This window comes from Homarus americanus, unplaced genomic scaffold (genome assembly GCF_018991925.1).
Source record: "Homarus americanus isolate GMGI-L3 unplaced genomic scaffold, GMGI_Hamer_2.0 scaffold47967, whole genome shotgun sequence".
Taxonomy (NCBI): Eukaryota; Metazoa; Arthropoda; class Malacostraca; order Decapoda; family Nephropidae; genus Homarus; species Homarus americanus.
Window position 1 is genome coordinate 2,701,710 of NW_024731965.1, and position 18,359 is coordinate 2,720,068.

Below are 18,359 nucleotides of genomic sequence, written 5' to 3' on the forward strand. Positions count from 1 at the left end.
TTACGGATAAAAAAATTAATGATTATTGTTATTTTATGCTTAAGATATATTGTTGCTTCTCTGCTTCACGTGCACTAAATCATTCCGCCTTATTGACGCGTGTTGTGTCTATGTGGATGGTGTTGGTGTTGGGTGGGGGTTCAGGCTGTGGTGATAACCCAGTGCTTGGCCCCGCAACAGACGACGACTCGGTCATCATCGGCGCCTGGTTCGAGGAGCCCAGCACCCCGGGCGAAGGAGGCGACGACCCTGCTTCGGGAGGAGTTCAGGGCAACAGCGACTCCTCCTCCTCCCCGGATGACTCTCAGGCCAAGACCCCACACCGCCACAACTCTGAGGTCACCACCATTGTGCCAGAGAAGGGAGAACCGCATGGAGTGAGTTGACAATTGTTCTCTATCCTGTACAGTATAGATTCAGCACCAAGTAGACAGGTTGTAATAACAGGTGAATGAATGAAGCATATAGTATAGCCTAAGTTCTTGGTTATATTCACAAAAATATAAACTTAACTTGCTTTTTTTGGGTCATTGAAACTTGAAAGATATGTAGACCCTGCAAACACCTCCCTGAATCCTTCTCACACATTCCTTTATATAATTGTTATTCTTCTCTTTCATGTCCTGTGTGGTATCTCTTGACAGCCATATATGTTAACCTCTGAGGGCCATTAATGTGTTATTTGGTGGTAATGAAAATGTTGATATTATGGAGAATTTATTATATCAAGAATATTATATTTCTTTGATAAGTTTTTAAGAATGAATTTCATACCCCACAGTTCATATCGTTGGCATCGCACATATTCCTGCTGATGAACAGTTACCTGATCGAGAGCGAGTGTGCTTACGTCCAGCAGTACGTGCGCGCGGGACTGGCCGAGACGCACATGGTCGTGTTGGCTGCAATAATACGTGACCTTGACAGGGAGACTGCCAGGTCTGACTCGGGTAAGCGATCGTCTCTTGGGTGTTGACGGTAATGTTATCATCGGGAGGTTTAATCTTGGTGCAAGTTTTATGTCTATATTAGACAAAGTTTGCTTCAGGTATCTTTATCCAGCCATTCAATAGTTTATTGTACAGGGGACTCTCAAGTTCGCAGATTTTTATTTTGCGGTCCTCTATTATTCGTGGATGACACCCTGTGTGTACCCAAGAATGTCTAAGGGTAGTTTTAAAGTTGCCATCATTTTCGCGGCCAGGACAGGGAGCCATTCGTTCTAGAGACAGTAATTTCCTTTACCTGTACAGTACAGTATTGTATATATATATATTTATGTGTGTGTAGATACACACACGAAACACATACAAATAAATAATAATGGGAAAATACTCTTATAAATAATCATTAACAATTTTATAAAAAATGTGAGTCTACCCTCAAGTCCGTTCTTCATTAATAAAGCATGGACTTGAGGGTAAACTCACATTTTTAATAAATTGTTAATGATTATTTATAAGAGTATTTTCCCATTATTATTTATTTGTATGTGTTTTGTGTGTGTGTGTGTGTGTGTAGAAACACACACACACAATACAGGTAAAAGAAATAATTGTCCCAAGACCAAACACATAGAGGGAATATACATTTCTTTGTACACAAGTAAAAATGTAACCCCCCCCCCCCTTCCGCAAATGTTATTTGCCGATTCACAGACATTTTGAAAACCTAACCCTCACGAATTTTGTGGGGGTCCCCTGTATTATAATTATTATATATTGTTGAGTATTAGAACAACAGTACAGTACAGTACTTAGAATGTGTTCAGTACTACATGTATCAGAAAGTGACCAAAATCATGTTTGTAGTAACTCAATATCTTCATGTGCTTATAAGGAGAAATGATCAAGTGGGTCTATGTCATATCAGGGATGTTGATCTTTAGCATTTCTTTATTTAGTTCAATCATGTCAGTGCCGAGTCATGTCCTCCCCGCCCCCCTACAGGAAGTCTCACCGGGTACCTGGGACCAGTCCTGGGATCGCTGTACGACGAGTTCTCTTATGCCCTCTACCGTTACACCCACAATGTGATAGCTTCTGGGCTGTTGAGTGAGACCCTGCAGAACACACTCCTTGGCCAACTTGGTGTATCTCCCTGGACTCCTGATGGGGACTGGCCGCTACAGGTGCTACCAAGAACTCTCACGGTTCTGGCCCAGGTCAGTTGGCTGCTTAAAACATATATTATTGTAGTACTCTGTTTTATATTCTAATGTTTGAAAGATTTCTAACCTGATACATTGGTCAGTTAAGGATAAGTGGTTTTTTTGTTTATGCTGGAGACCCTCATTTGGTGTAAAGAATGTTCTCCTGACAGTGATTGAAGGTCTCCACACTTGATAATTTGTTGCTTCACCTGTATTGTCCCCCTCCAGATTCTACTGTTGCGTCAGCGTCGAGACAAGGATGAACTCAAGTGTGACTCAGACACTGCCTGTGTGCTCATATGGCATCGCGTCATTACCACACTCACCAAGTCCATCACCAACCCGCCTGCTCCGGAGGCAGAAATAGAAGGTGCCGTTATATATTAATGATTTTTTCCTTCTTGTAAACTCTTAGACGGGAGATATGAATAGTTTTTGCATTAATATAACAACTGTGCGTTTTATGGTGTTAGTATCTGGGTTATATTCAGTTAAGTTAATTTAAATACTATCTATTGAATTTTTCTTGGTACAATATAATTTTTTTGTTTTTGAGTTATTATTTCCTCATATTCCAGCTTATGTTATATAATTATCAGGTTTTTTATTGTTTTTTGAGTCAATTATTTGTCTACACTGTTCACAAACAGTTTCTGGTCATATTTCGTTTTGACTTTCAATTGAGATCTTTTGAGGAAGTGTTCTCTTACTTGATGACACAGTAGCCAGGAGGAAACACTGGATAGGATAATTCTTACTCACATTATACCATACTAGTTGTTGTTACTATTGGCTCTGCCTCTCACTCCCAAAGGTCTTGGATTCGTATCTTTGTTATACTAAGAGAAAATATATGTAATGCTGTGTTAATTTTGTATTATTACAAATTGTCTAGTGTTAGGTAAAGGCATTTTGCTGTGATATCATCATTTTTTTTCTCTTCAGATTTGAACGTCGAACACGCTCAGTTGTTGTTGTTCCTCTTCCACTCGCTCCAACTTATGCAGAAGAAGAGCGTGTTGCTGAATGTGGCCTCGGCTGTGGTGAACGTGTCCTCGGTGATCAACACCCCCATGAGAGACACACAGGTCCTTCACCTGGCTCGCCTCCTCCTAATATTTGACTACTTGATGAAGAACCTGTATGAAGCCCCACAGGTCTTGATAGAACAGGTTGGTTATTGATGGATGTTTTCTTGTGCTGTATTTAAGACAGAACTGTTACTTTGTGCTTTACTTAAGACAAAACCTTCATAAACAGGTCATGTTGAGAATTATTTGATTGCTTTTATTTTCAGGTTCAGTGGAATCTCTTCAAGCCCATATCATCTCAGTGTGACAGTCAGTCCTCGGGGAAGGACTCGGGCACTGGTTCAGGAGGCAAGATGTACCACGTGTGGCGCGACCTGGAGGAGAACTACCGCAAGAATTATTCCCAAGAAGACTACACCATAAGACCCAGGTTCTACACCCTCACACCCGCTGAGACCAACACCCAGGACACCCCTAAGCTGGACGGTCTGGTAAGAATCATTGGCAGTAACACATCACTTCTGAGGTCCTGTCAGTTTGTGTTCAAAGTCTTTAAAGATGTTATATGATTCTTTTGGTCTTTTTTTTTTTTTTTAGATAGTAGATGGTAGATAAAAAGCTCTTAGAATTGTATGTAGATATACTGATTGTTTCTTTGAGGTAAATGATTGCCGTATATTTCACGAAACTCGTCAATACTTTTGGTGTTATTATGTAAGTTAATGGATGTACCGGGTAATTATTTATTAATTTATTCCAGGCATGTAGCTTCATCCTGGCCACACCGGACACACTCAAGTACAGCACCCTGTATGATACACTCGTCAGCCTGCTGGGAATAGGCTGCCAGAATGACCCAAGTTTGCGTCACACTAATGATCCCCAACTGACTTACCTGGGTCTGTGTGGTGTCCAGTACGCCTTCTCCCTGGCCTACCGACTCCTTCTCACCATGCCACCTTCTGTATCAGCTTTAGAGGCCATGGCAGGTACTGAGGCCAAGCTGGAGGGCTCCCACCTTCTCCATGCACTGCTGTGGGGTCCTCGTGCTTCACACAAAATATTCAATGGGTGGATTAAGGTATGTCAGATTAATCATGGTTGACTCTTCTTACCAAGTAGTAAATTTTAAAATAAATATTACTGAATGTGTTTTGCGTATACTGTATAGTTCATCTTCATTACATAGAAATAGAAAAAAATAAAGAATGGTAATAAAATGTGATTAAACCAATATGTTTTGTTGTCTAATCCTTATTGAGTAATTAAGGTACTGACCAAGTGGGTTTGATGTCAAGTACTGTATTACTGCACTGTATTTTGAGTTTACAGACAGACATCTATGTATTATTTGAACTTTGAGTAATGTGCTTCTCCATGTGACAGGATGGATTAGTACGCCAGAGTTTGACCACACAGAAGGCAGACGCACTGTTGAAGTCTGTTGCCAAGACAATGTGCAATCTGAAGCATGACCTTAAGGTTGCCAATCTCCTCATCACTTCTCTATTAAGTAAAGTAAGTTGTGAGAATACTGTGTGTGTTGTTCTGCTTAATGTCATTATGTTGGTTGGTTATCACCACAATTGTATGGTAACACAGTAGCACTTTACATTAGATTTATAGGTACTGAAGTATTTATATTCTTTATTTCAGGGTTATAGTGCCATGGTGGGTATGCCACTGATGAATGGTGAGCAGCTGCCAGCCTTCTCTGACCTCTACATGTTGGATACAGTATTGGCCCGCCTCCAGGTGACCCTCGATGAGGCCTGTCAGAAGGGAGAGATTGATCTTCGCTCTTGTGATGGAGCGGATCTTCTTAGAGCTCTCGATATATCTGCTGACCAACTTCCTATTTCTGGCCTTCTGACTTTGATACAAGCTCTAGCTTGTGCCACAAGGTACAACAGTTCTCACATTATTGTAAGAGTGTGTAGCCATGAATTACAACTGTTCCTTCCTCACATTGTTCTCTTTACTGTATTTAGTTCCTCTATAATATAGTACTGTACAGTACACCGTTCTTATTTTATATGTTCATTATCTAAACTTGCTCTACTGTACAGTTCTCCTCTCATGAGATAAGCCCCAGCTGCTTGCATTGTTCAGGTAAAGGTTATGTGTCCCTCTACACCTGTTTTTACCTGTAATGATATTAAAGTGCTCATTTCTTATAATATTTTGAGATTCCAACATTTATTTTGTGTTGATATAGAAAATAGATTTAACAAGTATCACTTTTTCATTTCTATATATTTGTTTGACTGTACATTATAGGCAGCTTTATCTTGGTGAGTTAGTCCTTCATTTGTTCAGTTAAAGTTAATGATAGTCAGTTTATTCAGTTTATATTTGTAAGAGAAAAGATTACCGCTGGACAACTTTATGTTCATTGAAATAATTGAACTTTAGAAGTGAGTCAACTTTACTACTATGGCCAGATTGTGAGAGTACAGTATTGGTTGTGTAGTCATGTTGTTGGGGTCCGCCTCTGCATATTAGAGGTACAGTACAAGATGTGTCAACTGTAATTGCAATGAACTGAATTCTTTCCTAAATATGTGTGCAGATGGAGCCTTCTGCAGCAGATGAACAGTGTATTAGAAGAAGGTAGCAGACTGCCTCCTGAGGCCCTGGATGCCTATTGCTCGGTGTTAGCAGTGTCTGGCGGACACGCACCCCGCGCTGGTCCACATCCTCCGTGTCTTACTCGTGCAGCCTTGCCCGCCCCACTTAAAACAGCACTCGACAACTGGAATGCTAATACCATGACAGACTTCCCAGCAGTACATGCATGGGTAAGTAATGGTCCTCTCGCCTTTAAGGGTTTAACTATTGGTTAAAAGAAGCTCGGCCATAATAGATTTTGATATTGTTAAAACTGGTATGTTCTTATCCATCAGTCTGTTATATCCTTCACAGTTTAGGTAATGAAGTTCATCAATGTGTAACTTGTCAGGTACAGTTTATGTCCATGATAGTGTCTGTGTACATAGATATTTATTGTTTTATTTTTTTTCTGCAGAGAAACAGTATGAGTGGAGATGTCCTGCCTGGAGAGACTTATGTGTCAGGTGTTGTGATGGGTCATGTAGCAACACTGTCAGCCCAGCCAGCCTTTACCATCAACCTTGCCCTGAAGCACGTCATGCACACACTGGTTACATTTGCTACAGATCTGGCTGGGTAAGTAAACTGAAGGTATTAAGTTACAACTGAACAGAACTTGCTGGTGTAACATTCAGTAAATCCTAAACCGGGTGATTGGTGAGTAATAGTGTCTAGGACATTCCTCCCTAAGTTTCAAATGTATGGTTTCATTACCTTAATATTATCAAATGATGGGAGTATGTGATGAAAATGTTTCTTGTATCTCGTGTGCGTCTTTAGGCCCACCGGTCTGTCAGTATGTAGGTGGATCTTTAAAACACGTTACAGTAATAACATTTTAAACCTCATTTGTGGTATAACTCGGTAAGAATGTATTTTGAAGACATAACTCGGTAAGGATTATATTTGAGCTGTGTGGTTCAAAATGAGGAGTTGTTGAGCTGACATAATGTGGATGAAACATGGACGCTGATGGCAAGAGGAGTGATGGCTGCAGTATGTGTGGGTTGAAGAAAAGATGCAGATAATAAGAAAAACAAAACATTAAATGAGAGATATAGAGACAGATAAACTGAGACTAGAAAATTGATTAAAAGATAATATTATTGATAGTTAAATTGTTAGAGGGGAAGGAGAAGGCCAAGAGGAGGATGAAGGAAGTACTAACTGTCCATGAAGCAGCAGTGTATGGAAGAGTGTGGTGTCAGAAATAGTGAAATACAACAAATGAAGAGAGCACCTGTGTTTAATTCTCAGTAACAAATAATATTATTAGGTATCAGTAGCAGTTATAAAATGCTGTTGTGTAATATTATGTGTATTAAGTTATTAGTAGTAACACCGCTCCTTCCTTCCATCTGTTATTCCTCACACGATCAGATATAGTTTAGTTTCAATAAATATAATACTTTATATTTCACTTTTCTCTTCAGCTGGTGCAGCGACGATGAAAAAACTGGAGGGCAGCTGACCAGCACCCTCGTGAGCCTGGCCGTGGATGCTACGTGTGACCACGTCTCGGAATCTGTGTCGACTGCGCTGGACCGCCTCCTGCCCGCTCAGGAAGGTGGGGACAGTTCAACATCACCTGACCCGTTCCAACTTACTCTTTATTCACATTTACTCACACATGTGGAGAGTCTTCTTCAGTCAGCTGCAGCTTGTGATGGGTAAGTTAGTGTCTTATTATATTTATTGAATTTTATACAATATTTGATCTGGTCTTGAGTTTATGGTGCAGAACTTGAATAACACTTAACACTGTACAAAATAATTCAAGGTGTAGACAGTATTGATATTGAATAAATTAATAATTTTAGAAAGAAGGTATGATGTATTGCAACAAGTATAAGTAGTACTGTACTGTCATAACACCTACCAGTACAGTATAGAGTAAAGCATTGAGTTGAGTGAAGTGTACATGGAGAAATGATATTTTTCAGAGTTGTGGATGAACAGATCTTGGAAGGATGTACCACCTTCCTAGAGGAGCTGTTGGAGGTGCCTACTGGCAAGTTGGCTCTGGATAAGTTCCTCGCCGAGTCTCACTTTGCCTCGGTTCTTCTCAGTCCTCCCATCAGTGGGGACGTCAAGTCTTCAAATCTCCCGACTCATATTATCAAGTTCTTCATTCGCTTGTTCCAGCTTGGTGAGTCAACTGACACAATTGTGAAGTAAATGTTTATGTTATGGTCATCATCATATGCTTAATGTTTGTGGCGTCTTGTTTCTTTACAGCTCATAACAATTATTCTGTACAACACAACAATTTAGTTAGTATAAGGCAGGTGTATACAGCACTTTTAGAGAGGTGTTGTACCATTGAACTATTTGTTAGAAAAGATTCTTCACTTTTATGTAGCAAATATGGCAGTGTGGAGTCATTAAGAGACCTGGCTGTATATTAACTAGTAAAATATGTTATCAGGTAACTGTGGGTGGTGTTGTTGGCTTCTCTCACTAAAGTTGAGTCTAATACTTAGTTGGTTCAGTAGACGGGTGTGATGGGCTGCCAGTAGATCAGTTTTTGAAAATATCACTTTTATCATTTCAGTGTATGGAACCTCTACACAGACGATGCTAAATAACTACAGTACTGTATTTATGTTACAATGCCAGAATGAAGCTTATTTTCTTTATGTTATGTTCCTTAACAGCCGAGAAAAACCCAGCAGACCACACATTAGCGTCGGTGTGCAGCAGGATCTCGGTCGGGTCGTGGCTCGAGTCTGGTATACTGCAGGGATGGCTGTCCACTCACCTCTTGACCTCTACACCAACAACAGACTCTGAGGCAACACCAAACAGCTGGCAGTTGTTGAGGACTCTGACAGCATATATCATAACTCAGGACACCCAGAATGCTGAGGTGTGATAACAACTGATACAAGTTCTTCTTCTTTATATTCTTTTGTTAATTATTTTAAAGGTAGATATACAGACTGAGGGAGGGAGGGAGGGTAGGGGTGGGTGGTGTATGGGAGGTAGGGGGAGGTGGTGTATGGGGGGTAGGGGGAGGTGGGGGGGGAGGTAGTTAAATAATAATTAAATCAACTTACAAGTGGAAATTTAACTTTGATGCCTTTGTTAAAATTGCAAGGTGATTGTGCCGCCACAGTAATATTGAAGGTTCGTGATTGTAGACATGTTGTGCTGTGTAATGGCCCCTGTCTCATCAACAGAAGTATTATATAAATGGGTTATTTACATCTGATGTATATTCAGATTTACCCCCTGTAATTTTCCACTATCTGTGAGGACATGAACTGAACATGTGAACGGTAGCTTTCCCAAGAGGGAGAAGCCCATATGTCAGCACCAATGTAAGCGCGCACCAAGGCGACGCCTTCAGGCAGTCACTCACACCAACGGACGTTGATTCACGTTTATATACATAAACGCCGTCCCTTTCTCATCACACTCATGAATAGTGGAACTTACGGTTGATCTACACTCAGGAATTATATAAACATAATACATCTCTAATAAAACAAGAAACTTCAATTGAGTTTCGTTACTAAAGCCCAATATAATATATGTGAACCAACCTGGTTAATTGGGAATTAACCAACCGGCTCAGCTGTATATGAGAGATAAAGGTTTTGTGTTTAGGTAAAAGATAAGGTTGAAGAGTTGACAAGATGGAGACAATTAAAAGTTTTAAATACTTTGGTTCTTGTGTTATGAAAAGTGTAATGTAATAATTAGTTTAAAATGTAGACTGGTGGTTTAAAACTTAATGTAGAAGAAAAAAAATATCTGAGCCATTTGGAACCGTTAAAAAGATTTTTGCAGTTACTGATGAATGCACACTTGTGACGTATTGAAGTAGTGTGAAGTATTGCTTGTTCTTTTTAATGTTCCTGTAAGCCATTTTCTGGTGTGTTGGAGGGCAGGAGGTAGAGAGACTATCAGGCTCCTCTCCATCCATTCACTTGAACTGCTCTAACGTCCCCCATAATCTCTTCACGCTATGATATATTATTATCAGTCTTGTCTTCACTGATCAGGAAGTTAATTGGGACATATATTTTTGTATATTTCCGCAGGAGGTCGCCCACGGTCTGCTACGATCCTTAGTCCCACTAGGATCATCTCTGGTGAGCGGCGGCAGTGAAGGTTTGACCAGTATGACGCACCTGCTCTCTGTCATGTCCTCCCTGGCTAGTGCCGGGTCAGGGACAGGTCACGTCACACTCTTCAGGGCCGCTACTCAGTGGGTGACACAGTGGTAGGTGATCACTGGATCTTCATATACACTGTTTCTCCTCTTATTTCTTGTTCTTCATCTGTGGGTTCCATTTTTACCTGCTTTTTCAGTCTTCTTTATTTAGGTTGTCAGTTTTGTATTATTATTATTTCTTATATCCCAAAAGTACAAAGTAACGGCATAAGTTTTATTAGAAGTACAGAAGTATTGTTTTTAATTCATCGCTGAACGTATTACTCTGTTGAATGTCTTGTATGTTGTAGTGATGAAACAACAACTCTTCTATTATTTAAAATCCTTCAAAAACATCAAGTTACATTTTTGTTTCTGATAGAGCGTCAACGTTTGTGTTAGAATTTGAAGTATTGATTATTAATTTGTGTGTTTCACCTTGCAGTAAACAACACCTCGTGGGAGAGAGGGACAAGGGACTGTTGGAGGCCATGTGTCATCTCCTCTCCTATGTGAGTGACGTTGTAGCGGCTCTCAAGGTAAGGCGTCCACGTGCTTGTCTTGTTGCTTCGGGTGTGGGCCAGCGGGGGATGATGGTCAAGTGAAACATTGTCTGATAGTAACTACATTTATCATGGGTGGTACAGTACAGTATTCCCTTCAAGCTCACGGTGTTAAAGCTCATGTCCCTCGGAAACTCGCTGATTGTCGTGGAAAATAAATAAAATAAATGTGAGGCTGTGTGCCGGGGATCACTACAGGACAGTACACAGCACCATATTTCCCAGGTCATAAGATGCACCCTATAATTAACAAGGTATATTTTGGAGAAAAAAATTTGCAGATTCAATAGCCCACTGTAGTGGCAAAGCTAAATCGCTGGTTATATGCTATCTTGTTTCTCACTACCACACTACCACAGCTCACTATCACTATGTGGACCTAATGTCCATACAGTGTTATGTCATGTTTGTTTATTTATTTATGTTATTTCATATTTATTATATTGTCTTATGTATACATAATGTTGTTATACATGTGCATACGGCTATTTAAATATGTATTTTACACTCCTGGGACTGACATGAAAAACTCGCGGATTTTGCTTTCTCACGGAGTCCATTTAACTAACCCCAGCGAGCTTTAAGGGAATACAGTAGAGTCATATAATGAAGTGCCTATACAGTATATTTGTTTATTTTAGGTTATATGTATACAGTACTGAATCATTGTTCATTATATAATGTTTCTTTAGATGGAGGAAGGGATTTAGGTTGTAATTTTGTATTAATTCAACATCTGTTCTCATACCTGTAATGTGTATCTTTTGGTACTGTACCTGTGTTTGTTTTCCTGGTTGATTAAACGTTCTTATGAAATAGGTTTATTTTATTTGGTCTTGCTGGACTGTAAATCATGAATGACTGATTTAATTTAGATGGTAAAGGTTTAATTGATACAGTATATAGATAAATAACGTAATACTCTTTTTTTTTTTTCTTGAATGATCTCAGGTCAACAGTGAACGCTGGGCTGTTGCCTATCGGAGTGGAATGACGTCTCCTCCGTACGAACTGGACTTGACCGTCGATACCGACTCTGACTGGGTTGACGACCTAACACAAGAGGATGACGACAGTGCAGGGGAAGACTCTGTGAGTATCTGGGTGAAGGGGAGGATGTGTCGGAGTGCGAGTACAATTATTCACATACGTAGTGGGTAGTAACGTTATTGAGACCAAGAAGTATCGGGTTTACTATGGAAATGGCGTTAAGGACTACTGTAGGTTGTCAATCGCGATGCTAATGAGTATTGTAAGTGGTGGTGGTGGTAGTGGGAGAATTTATAGTTGGTACATGGGAGTAGAAAACTATATAAAGGGATTATTAATTCTCGAGTGTGTGTGTGGTCATGGCATGTAAGCACTGGGCACCTTCCTCGTGAACTACAAGACCTGAGAGTAATTGTAGACATCTTGTAATGTTACCAGAAGTAAGACAGTTGTGAGGTGTAGAGAGAGTGTTAATACTGTGTGGAATTTGGTTATGATTTGGAAGTTTTATGTTTGACTGAAAAATAAGACAATAAGAAACTACAAATGGTAAAGTAATATGTGGTTTAAGGGGTTGTTTGCAGAACGAGAGTTTGACGGAGGTTTGTGGCTGAAATGTTTGCCAAGACGGTATATGGCAGAGTTGACGGGAATGTTGTGGTGTGTACGAGAGCTTTACAGGCTGGGTTGTGATAGTGGGAAGAGTTAGCAGGAGAATAATTACTATTTTGACGAGTTAGTCTGTTTATTTTTGTTCGTCGTGTTGGGTAAGTCGGTCACAAATCCCCCCCCGAGATCATTCTTAAAGACTTCACCATTGGAATTAATTTGCTCAGTTTCTGCATAGAGAAAATTATAGGAGTGGAAGATGGTGTTACTGAAAATAGAATCTTGGCTTCTGAACTGTAATATGAATACTGTGCTGTGATGAAACATGACACTGCCCAGCTCCTTCCTACAGATTTTCAAAGATGACTAATATATGGCCAAAAGGAAGACTTCTATGAAAATTAGCATTGTATATTAGAGTGAGTGAGATGTCATTACAGTATAGAGAAGAGCTTTCCTAGGCAGAAGCTCAAATAAGGTTCATGACAGATTTAGAGAATGTAATACAATATTTGGTAACATGTTTTGCTGAAGACTACTGTTGATGGCTCACTCATATGTCCAGTAGTTGTGTTTCAAATGTTTTCCAGTTGTATGTGGTGTTATTTTATACTCTACATCTGGTTCACTACATACAGTAAAGCTGCCAAATATTGTGGACTTCATCAATTATATGAAAATATTTTAATTGTAGACACTGATCCCTCACCAGCCACAGGGGTTATGTTGTAGAGTTCTCCTGTGCTTGGCAAGGGCCGAGTCTAAATGGGTGCTAAGGGTTTGGTGACTCCCGGCAGACATATCCAAAGTTCTGTAATGTACGGCTCAAGGTTGATGATAAGTACAGGGTGTATGTTGTACTGATAAAGACATCTATTATACAGTACATTGAGCAAGTGTTAAAAGACTTATAAAAAGCAGTGTAATGTCTCCCTTGGCACTGCACTTGGTCGTGATGCTCTCCCTGGCAACACAAATATGCGTTTGAAGTTATTATTCTATGAGGTTATGAGAGAGTTAATGTTTATGTATAGAATATGGGCCAGTCAGATATGAGGCACTGATCACTGAAGTATCTCTTGTAGTGCTCCAGTCAAAGAAACATTGTGAAGACCACACTGTCTCTGATGGTGACAGTGCTCAATTGTTTTTCACCATTGGCGATGAAACTGTTCTAACATAGGTGCCAGTCATAGAAATTTAAGGTCAGGGTGACAGAGTAAGACTGACCGCACCTCATAGACTTATAAATATGATCATGTGAGAAATGCCGAGACTTAACAAGATACTTTTAAACAGGATGAAGACAGCATGTGCAACAAGCTGTGTACTTTTACATTAACCCAGAAGGAATTCATGCACCAGCACTGGTACCACTGTCACACCTGCCGCATGGTTGACGGTGTTGGCGTGTGTACAGTGTGTGCCCGGGTGTGTCATCGCGGTCATGATGTAACTTATGCCAAATATGGAGCTTTCTTTTGTGACTGTGGAGCTAAAGAAGATGGTTCATGCCAAGTAAGTTGATCATTGTCTGCTGTGACTGGCATAGTGTTTGCTTATTAGTGTGCAACATGAGCCTGCTTATTAGTGTGCAACATAGATCATGTGTCACTGTCCTTTTAACGTGTATAATGACAACATAGTTTGGTTTAAGGTTCTGGGGTTTGTGTGTTAATACTTCACTATCTTATGGTAACTTGGCCCTAACCTTGACACATGTTCTCGGCTCCTGGTAACATGTGTTGACGTCTTGAACTGTCTTCCCTACCAAACACTTCAACTTCTGCACGAGTATGACTGTTGGCGTTTATAAATGGTGATTCTTTGTCGTTTATGAATTAATGAATGGGGATTTTTTTTATATAAATTTATTGGGAATTTCCAACTTGGTAATTGAAGTAAACTGAGGTGGTAGGATCAGTCTTTGTCTTCAACCATAATGATGCTGCAGGTGAATACAATCTCCACTTTATGTTTCATTTATTGTCGTTGATCAGTACACCGTGGTTACCCGTTAAGACATAATAAACCCCTAAAAACATACTAATCCTTACATATTTACTTGTGTTGAGGGACCTGGTTGTCCGTGTTCTCAGTGGAGTTCGTCTGTTTTTGTCGCCAGGTTACTCATCAAGCTTCCCACCCCACAAAGTCTTTATATTAATTTCTACTTTTCTCTGTTAATGTCAAAGTTCACTCCATCTTGAGACTAACTTGAACATAGATGCTGTGTTGTATTTCTTTACTTATCATCAGTGGTGTTTTGAGATGACCTTAAACAAGCAAACTCTTTCCTTTTATTTATCATTTTCTTGTGTTCCTCTACATACAATATTGTCTCCCACAAGTCAGGTCACCAGTGTGTACAGTACGTTCAGTGCGATCACTTAATGGTGGCTTCTTGAGGTCTTTAACCCATCATATAACGGTCAACACCTGTACAGGGTATAATCATTTCTCGGTTATTGGTGCAGTACAAAGCTTTATTATATTATTAAGTCAGTTATTGTACGTATTGGAGTTAATTCTTTTGATTATAAACCGAGGTGAAAGTCATTTAATGAGGCAGTTTGTTAAGAACAGTCGGGAAGGCTAGTCATGTTGTCTTCACTCTGGTGCTCTGGAATAAATAAATGGACTGCTAAAAATATAAGTAAATATAATGGAGAAATATATTGGTATTTGTTTTAGTCCATTTATTGTTAAATGAAACAAAACTGAATAATAGAGTTAACAAAACACAAGTCTTCATAGTACAGTACATTAATATGAATTTGATAAGTTCCAAATTATTTCCTCAAAGATAATCTTGTGTACCATCTGGGCTGTATCACGGTAATGTATACAGTACTTAAAGCCACCAGTCTCCAGCCCTGGTTGTCATCCTGTATTGTTGATAAGTTATGAGAAAACAAAGTCTGATTCTCTTCTGAAACATTCCTCTAAAATATCACCCAATTGTGAAGGTCTTTATATTGTGTGCATGTTTACATACAGTGCTCTACACTATGCTTAAGTGTTGGTCATATGGCTTACTTGTGCTTCCTCCTTACCCAGAACAGCAGTAATATCTTGTGGCACAATTTAACTTGGCTTCTACATCACAACATTAGCCAACAGCTTTACTTTTTATCTTTGCTAGTGACTTGACAATATCATTTGAAGTTCATGATAAACTTGTTGCCTTTATTTCATGTTTACTGTATTAACGGTACTGGCGTGTTCCTTGTGTGTCAGGCTCTTGTTAAACGAAGTCCTGCATCATACGAGGATGGTGTTGGGTCCTCCAGTGGTCCGGCAGCCTTTGGTGTGGAGCCTCTTCTGCCGTCATCTCTGAGGCGACGACCATCTTCACCATCGCAGGGAACTCAGTCGGTAATTATCTCCCCGTGTTTAATGTGTTTTCTCAGCACTGGGATCGACCCTAATGAGTTTTTTACCTTTAAGGGTCGACAGATAGTTATTTACCTGTCAGTCATGAAGGTCCACAGGTCAGGGCTATTAAAGGCCTTGGTGTGTTCAGAACAATAAACTTAGGAAGCTCTGTGATTTTTTGAACTGATTCACTTAACAACTTTTACCACTAACTATTGATCTTGACAGTAAACAAATTATATAATCTGTAATTAAAATAAGCTGATACATTGGGATTTAACCGATAGCTATGTACAAGGGCCCCCCGGGTTATGAACGGGTTCCGTTCCTGAGGACGTTCTTAAGTTAAAATACATGCTATGCGCATTACTGTACTTACAGAACAATGTTTAAAATCCCACTACAACAAAGCCTAAGTCCTTATATGCATCTAAAATTTAAGAGAAAAGAAGAAATTGAATGTCAAAATACAGTAAATTAAAGTAAAAAATAAGTCAGAAAAATAAAATACTGTAAATTTAAAGTTTAACCTCATTTGTTAGTTGGAGACCCCCTGTATGGGAATTGGCTCTTATTAACAACCGTTTCCTTGCCTTATAGTCTTCAAACTTGGTGAGACATCGAACACTTCCTCAAAATTGGTTGGTTTTAGGCAAGTAAAAGTTCCTTATAACTGACTGCTGTTTCCATATCATCAGTCAGATGGAGGTTTCATATCTAACGGACCCTCGATATATCAGACTTTTTTCGCTATTACAGAAGGCCATTAAATAGAGGTCCCACTGTACGTACTCACAAATGCAACCTTTGAAGTTTGATGGATCATAAACTTTCTCACACAGTCTTGGGTCCTACAGCAGATGTCAAGGATTGATTTAATTGCTGTATGTAAAAGCTGCCTGGACTTGAGGAGTATTTCCCCCTTTGCTATAGCTGTTAAAGGAATTATTTTATGTGTGTGTTAAGTTTTGATTTTTTTAAGTGGTTATTTGACTAAATCTTCTGTACAAGAGAAGGAATAAACTGACTAACCCCTAATTTATTTACCTCCATGAAGGGATTATAATTACTACTAATATTACACCTGTTTTTTTGTAATCCTGTGATATGTTCTTCCATACAGTCGTCTCTGTACATTTGTCCTCATCCATACTCACCTTCACACACACACCTCCATCTTTCCCTCCCAGATAATTAACTCACTGTGTGGTTTACTTTCCTCCTCCTCCTCCTCCGTCTTGCACAAATGTGGAATATATTAATTTGGTTGTTTAGAGTTATCCTTTCAATATGACCTCAACATCTATTTGTCTTTGAGTTGTGGTTCCGATTCATTTCTTCTTGTAACATTCCCTCTCCTCGGTGTATCAACTGCATCGTGTAATCCTAAGTTATCCTTTACGTCTTTCTTCACAGGACAAGCACCGGGACGATACACACAAGCAGAGGCAGGCGCTTGCTAAGAAACTGGGTGAGTAGGATTGAGTGAAGCATTGTGGCTTTGGTCTGTCTTTACATCCAGTACAGGGGAATTAAGCCATTAAGTTGGTGAAAGAATAGAAGTTGGGTATTACTGTACACACATACACACACACACACACACACACACACACACACACACACACACACACACACATTCATAAGGTATTACAGAGTAGGAAGGAGAGGCCTGACATGTCTAGATCAAAGAACATGGACTGGGTGAAGTACTGTACAGTGTGAGGAGAAGAGATAACAGTGGTACTGGAGCTCCCATTTACCCAAATAAAGTGATTTTTAACTTGATTGAGAAGACTGATCACTTTCCTCAGTTGATTTTTTGTTTTTCTTGTAATAATCAGTCCGTTAATGATTCTTCTTGGCTGTTACTTCATTCGTATGATGTGGATATATAGTTTCTCTATTTCCCTTTAACCCCTTGTGTATGGGACCTTCTCTGTGCTGAATAAAATCACCAGGCGTCGAGAAAAAATATATATTAAAAGTGGCGTACCTGTAGTGAAGAGGTTAATATATTGGGTGTAAGTGGTCCAGTTTACATATTATCAGCACGTGATTGTGATAGCTATTTTTCTTATTAGTTCTAATTGTTGAGGAATTCTAAACATTATTAATTTTGTAGTTTATTAATTTTTATAAAGTATTTTACCATAACTTTTAAAGTCAGCTGTACACAGAGAATGTGGTACATACAATATTGTATGTGGTTCTGTTTTGTGTCCATCAGAAAATGTCCGAGATCTGTTGGTGGGTGAGGTGAGCAGTAGTGAGGTTGCTGCCACGGTGCTGGACCTGTTGTCGGACTTGATGCCCACCATCCAGGCCAGTGCAGCCGAGTCCAGTTCTGTCGGCTCCTACCAGCGTGCTCTGGCCGCCCTCCACCAAGTACACACCAACTCCAAGGTCAGTGGCTGCCAGTTACTCTTATTAACAAAGCTTTTATTAAACTCCCATTGTGTTAATCATAGTTGTTTTTTCTTCATTGACATAATAGATTTTAGTGTTTGTAGTCTTTAAGTATGAATCTGTGTGGTGATTCAGAATTACTTGGGATTTAGAGAGTTATGAGGTGATACAGGGAGAGTACTTTGATCATTGTTGAAGTTAGTGAAGGTATCCTGCAGTAAGTTTATTATAGTGTAGTAGGAAACCTGTTGGAACTGTGATAATGGAAGGAATCAAGTTGTGTCTTTACTGTAGTTTAATTATTCTGTGAGGCGTAGTGGTGTGTTGTCATTGATGATCATCTTTTGTAGTAGTGGTCACCCTGTGTAGGATCCCTGTTCTTGATAACACAACTTGAGCTTGTAGGCTGTTCCATAGGTCTACCTCTGTGTGGTGAAGTATTTTCTTATATATTC

The 18,359-nt window shown here is 39.5% G+C and overlaps 1 protein-coding gene across 5 annotated transcripts in view; it reads left to right on the top strand.

Annotated features, from left to right (window-relative positions):
- The window catches only part of LOC121868137 (E3 ubiquitin-protein ligase UBR4-like), a 74,192-nt gene that overhangs the window by 13,618 nt on the left and 42,215 nt on the right, over positions 1–18,359 (top strand). For 4 of the 5 annotated variants that reach the window (XM_042368444.1, XM_042368447.1, XM_042368445.1 and 1 more), the window contains exons 12-32: positions 145–377; positions 782–950; positions 1,950–2,164; positions 2,381–2,522; positions 3,098–3,324; positions 3,450–3,674; positions 3,944–4,264; positions 4,570–4,701; positions 4,840–5,087; positions 5,756–5,984; positions 6,212–6,372; positions 7,230–7,466; positions 7,740–7,945; positions 8,454–8,665; positions 9,846–10,027; positions 10,404–10,497; positions 11,473–11,613; positions 13,420–13,638; positions 15,361–15,498; positions 16,915–16,969; positions 17,726–17,901. In XM_042368444.1, coding sequence (XP_042224378.1) covers positions 145–377; positions 782–950; positions 1,950–2,164; positions 2,381–2,522; positions 3,098–3,324; positions 3,450–3,674; positions 3,944–4,264; positions 4,570–4,701; positions 4,840–5,087; positions 5,756–5,984; positions 6,212–6,372; positions 7,230–7,466; positions 7,740–7,945; positions 8,454–8,665; positions 9,846–10,027; positions 10,404–10,497; positions 11,473–11,613; positions 13,420–13,638; positions 15,361–15,498; positions 16,915–16,969; positions 17,726–17,901 — 3,962 coding nt within the window. The remainder of the gene's footprint in view (positions 1–144; positions 378–781; positions 951–1,949; positions 2,165–2,380; positions 2,523–3,097; positions 3,325–3,449; positions 3,675–3,943; positions 4,265–4,569; positions 4,702–4,839; positions 5,088–5,755; positions 5,985–6,211; positions 6,373–7,229; positions 7,467–7,739; positions 7,946–8,453; positions 8,666–9,845; positions 10,028–10,403; positions 10,498–11,472; positions 11,614–13,419; positions 13,639–15,360; positions 15,499–16,914; positions 16,970–17,725; positions 17,902–18,359) is intronic. The other variant, XM_042368448.1, reaches the window with a different exon arrangement.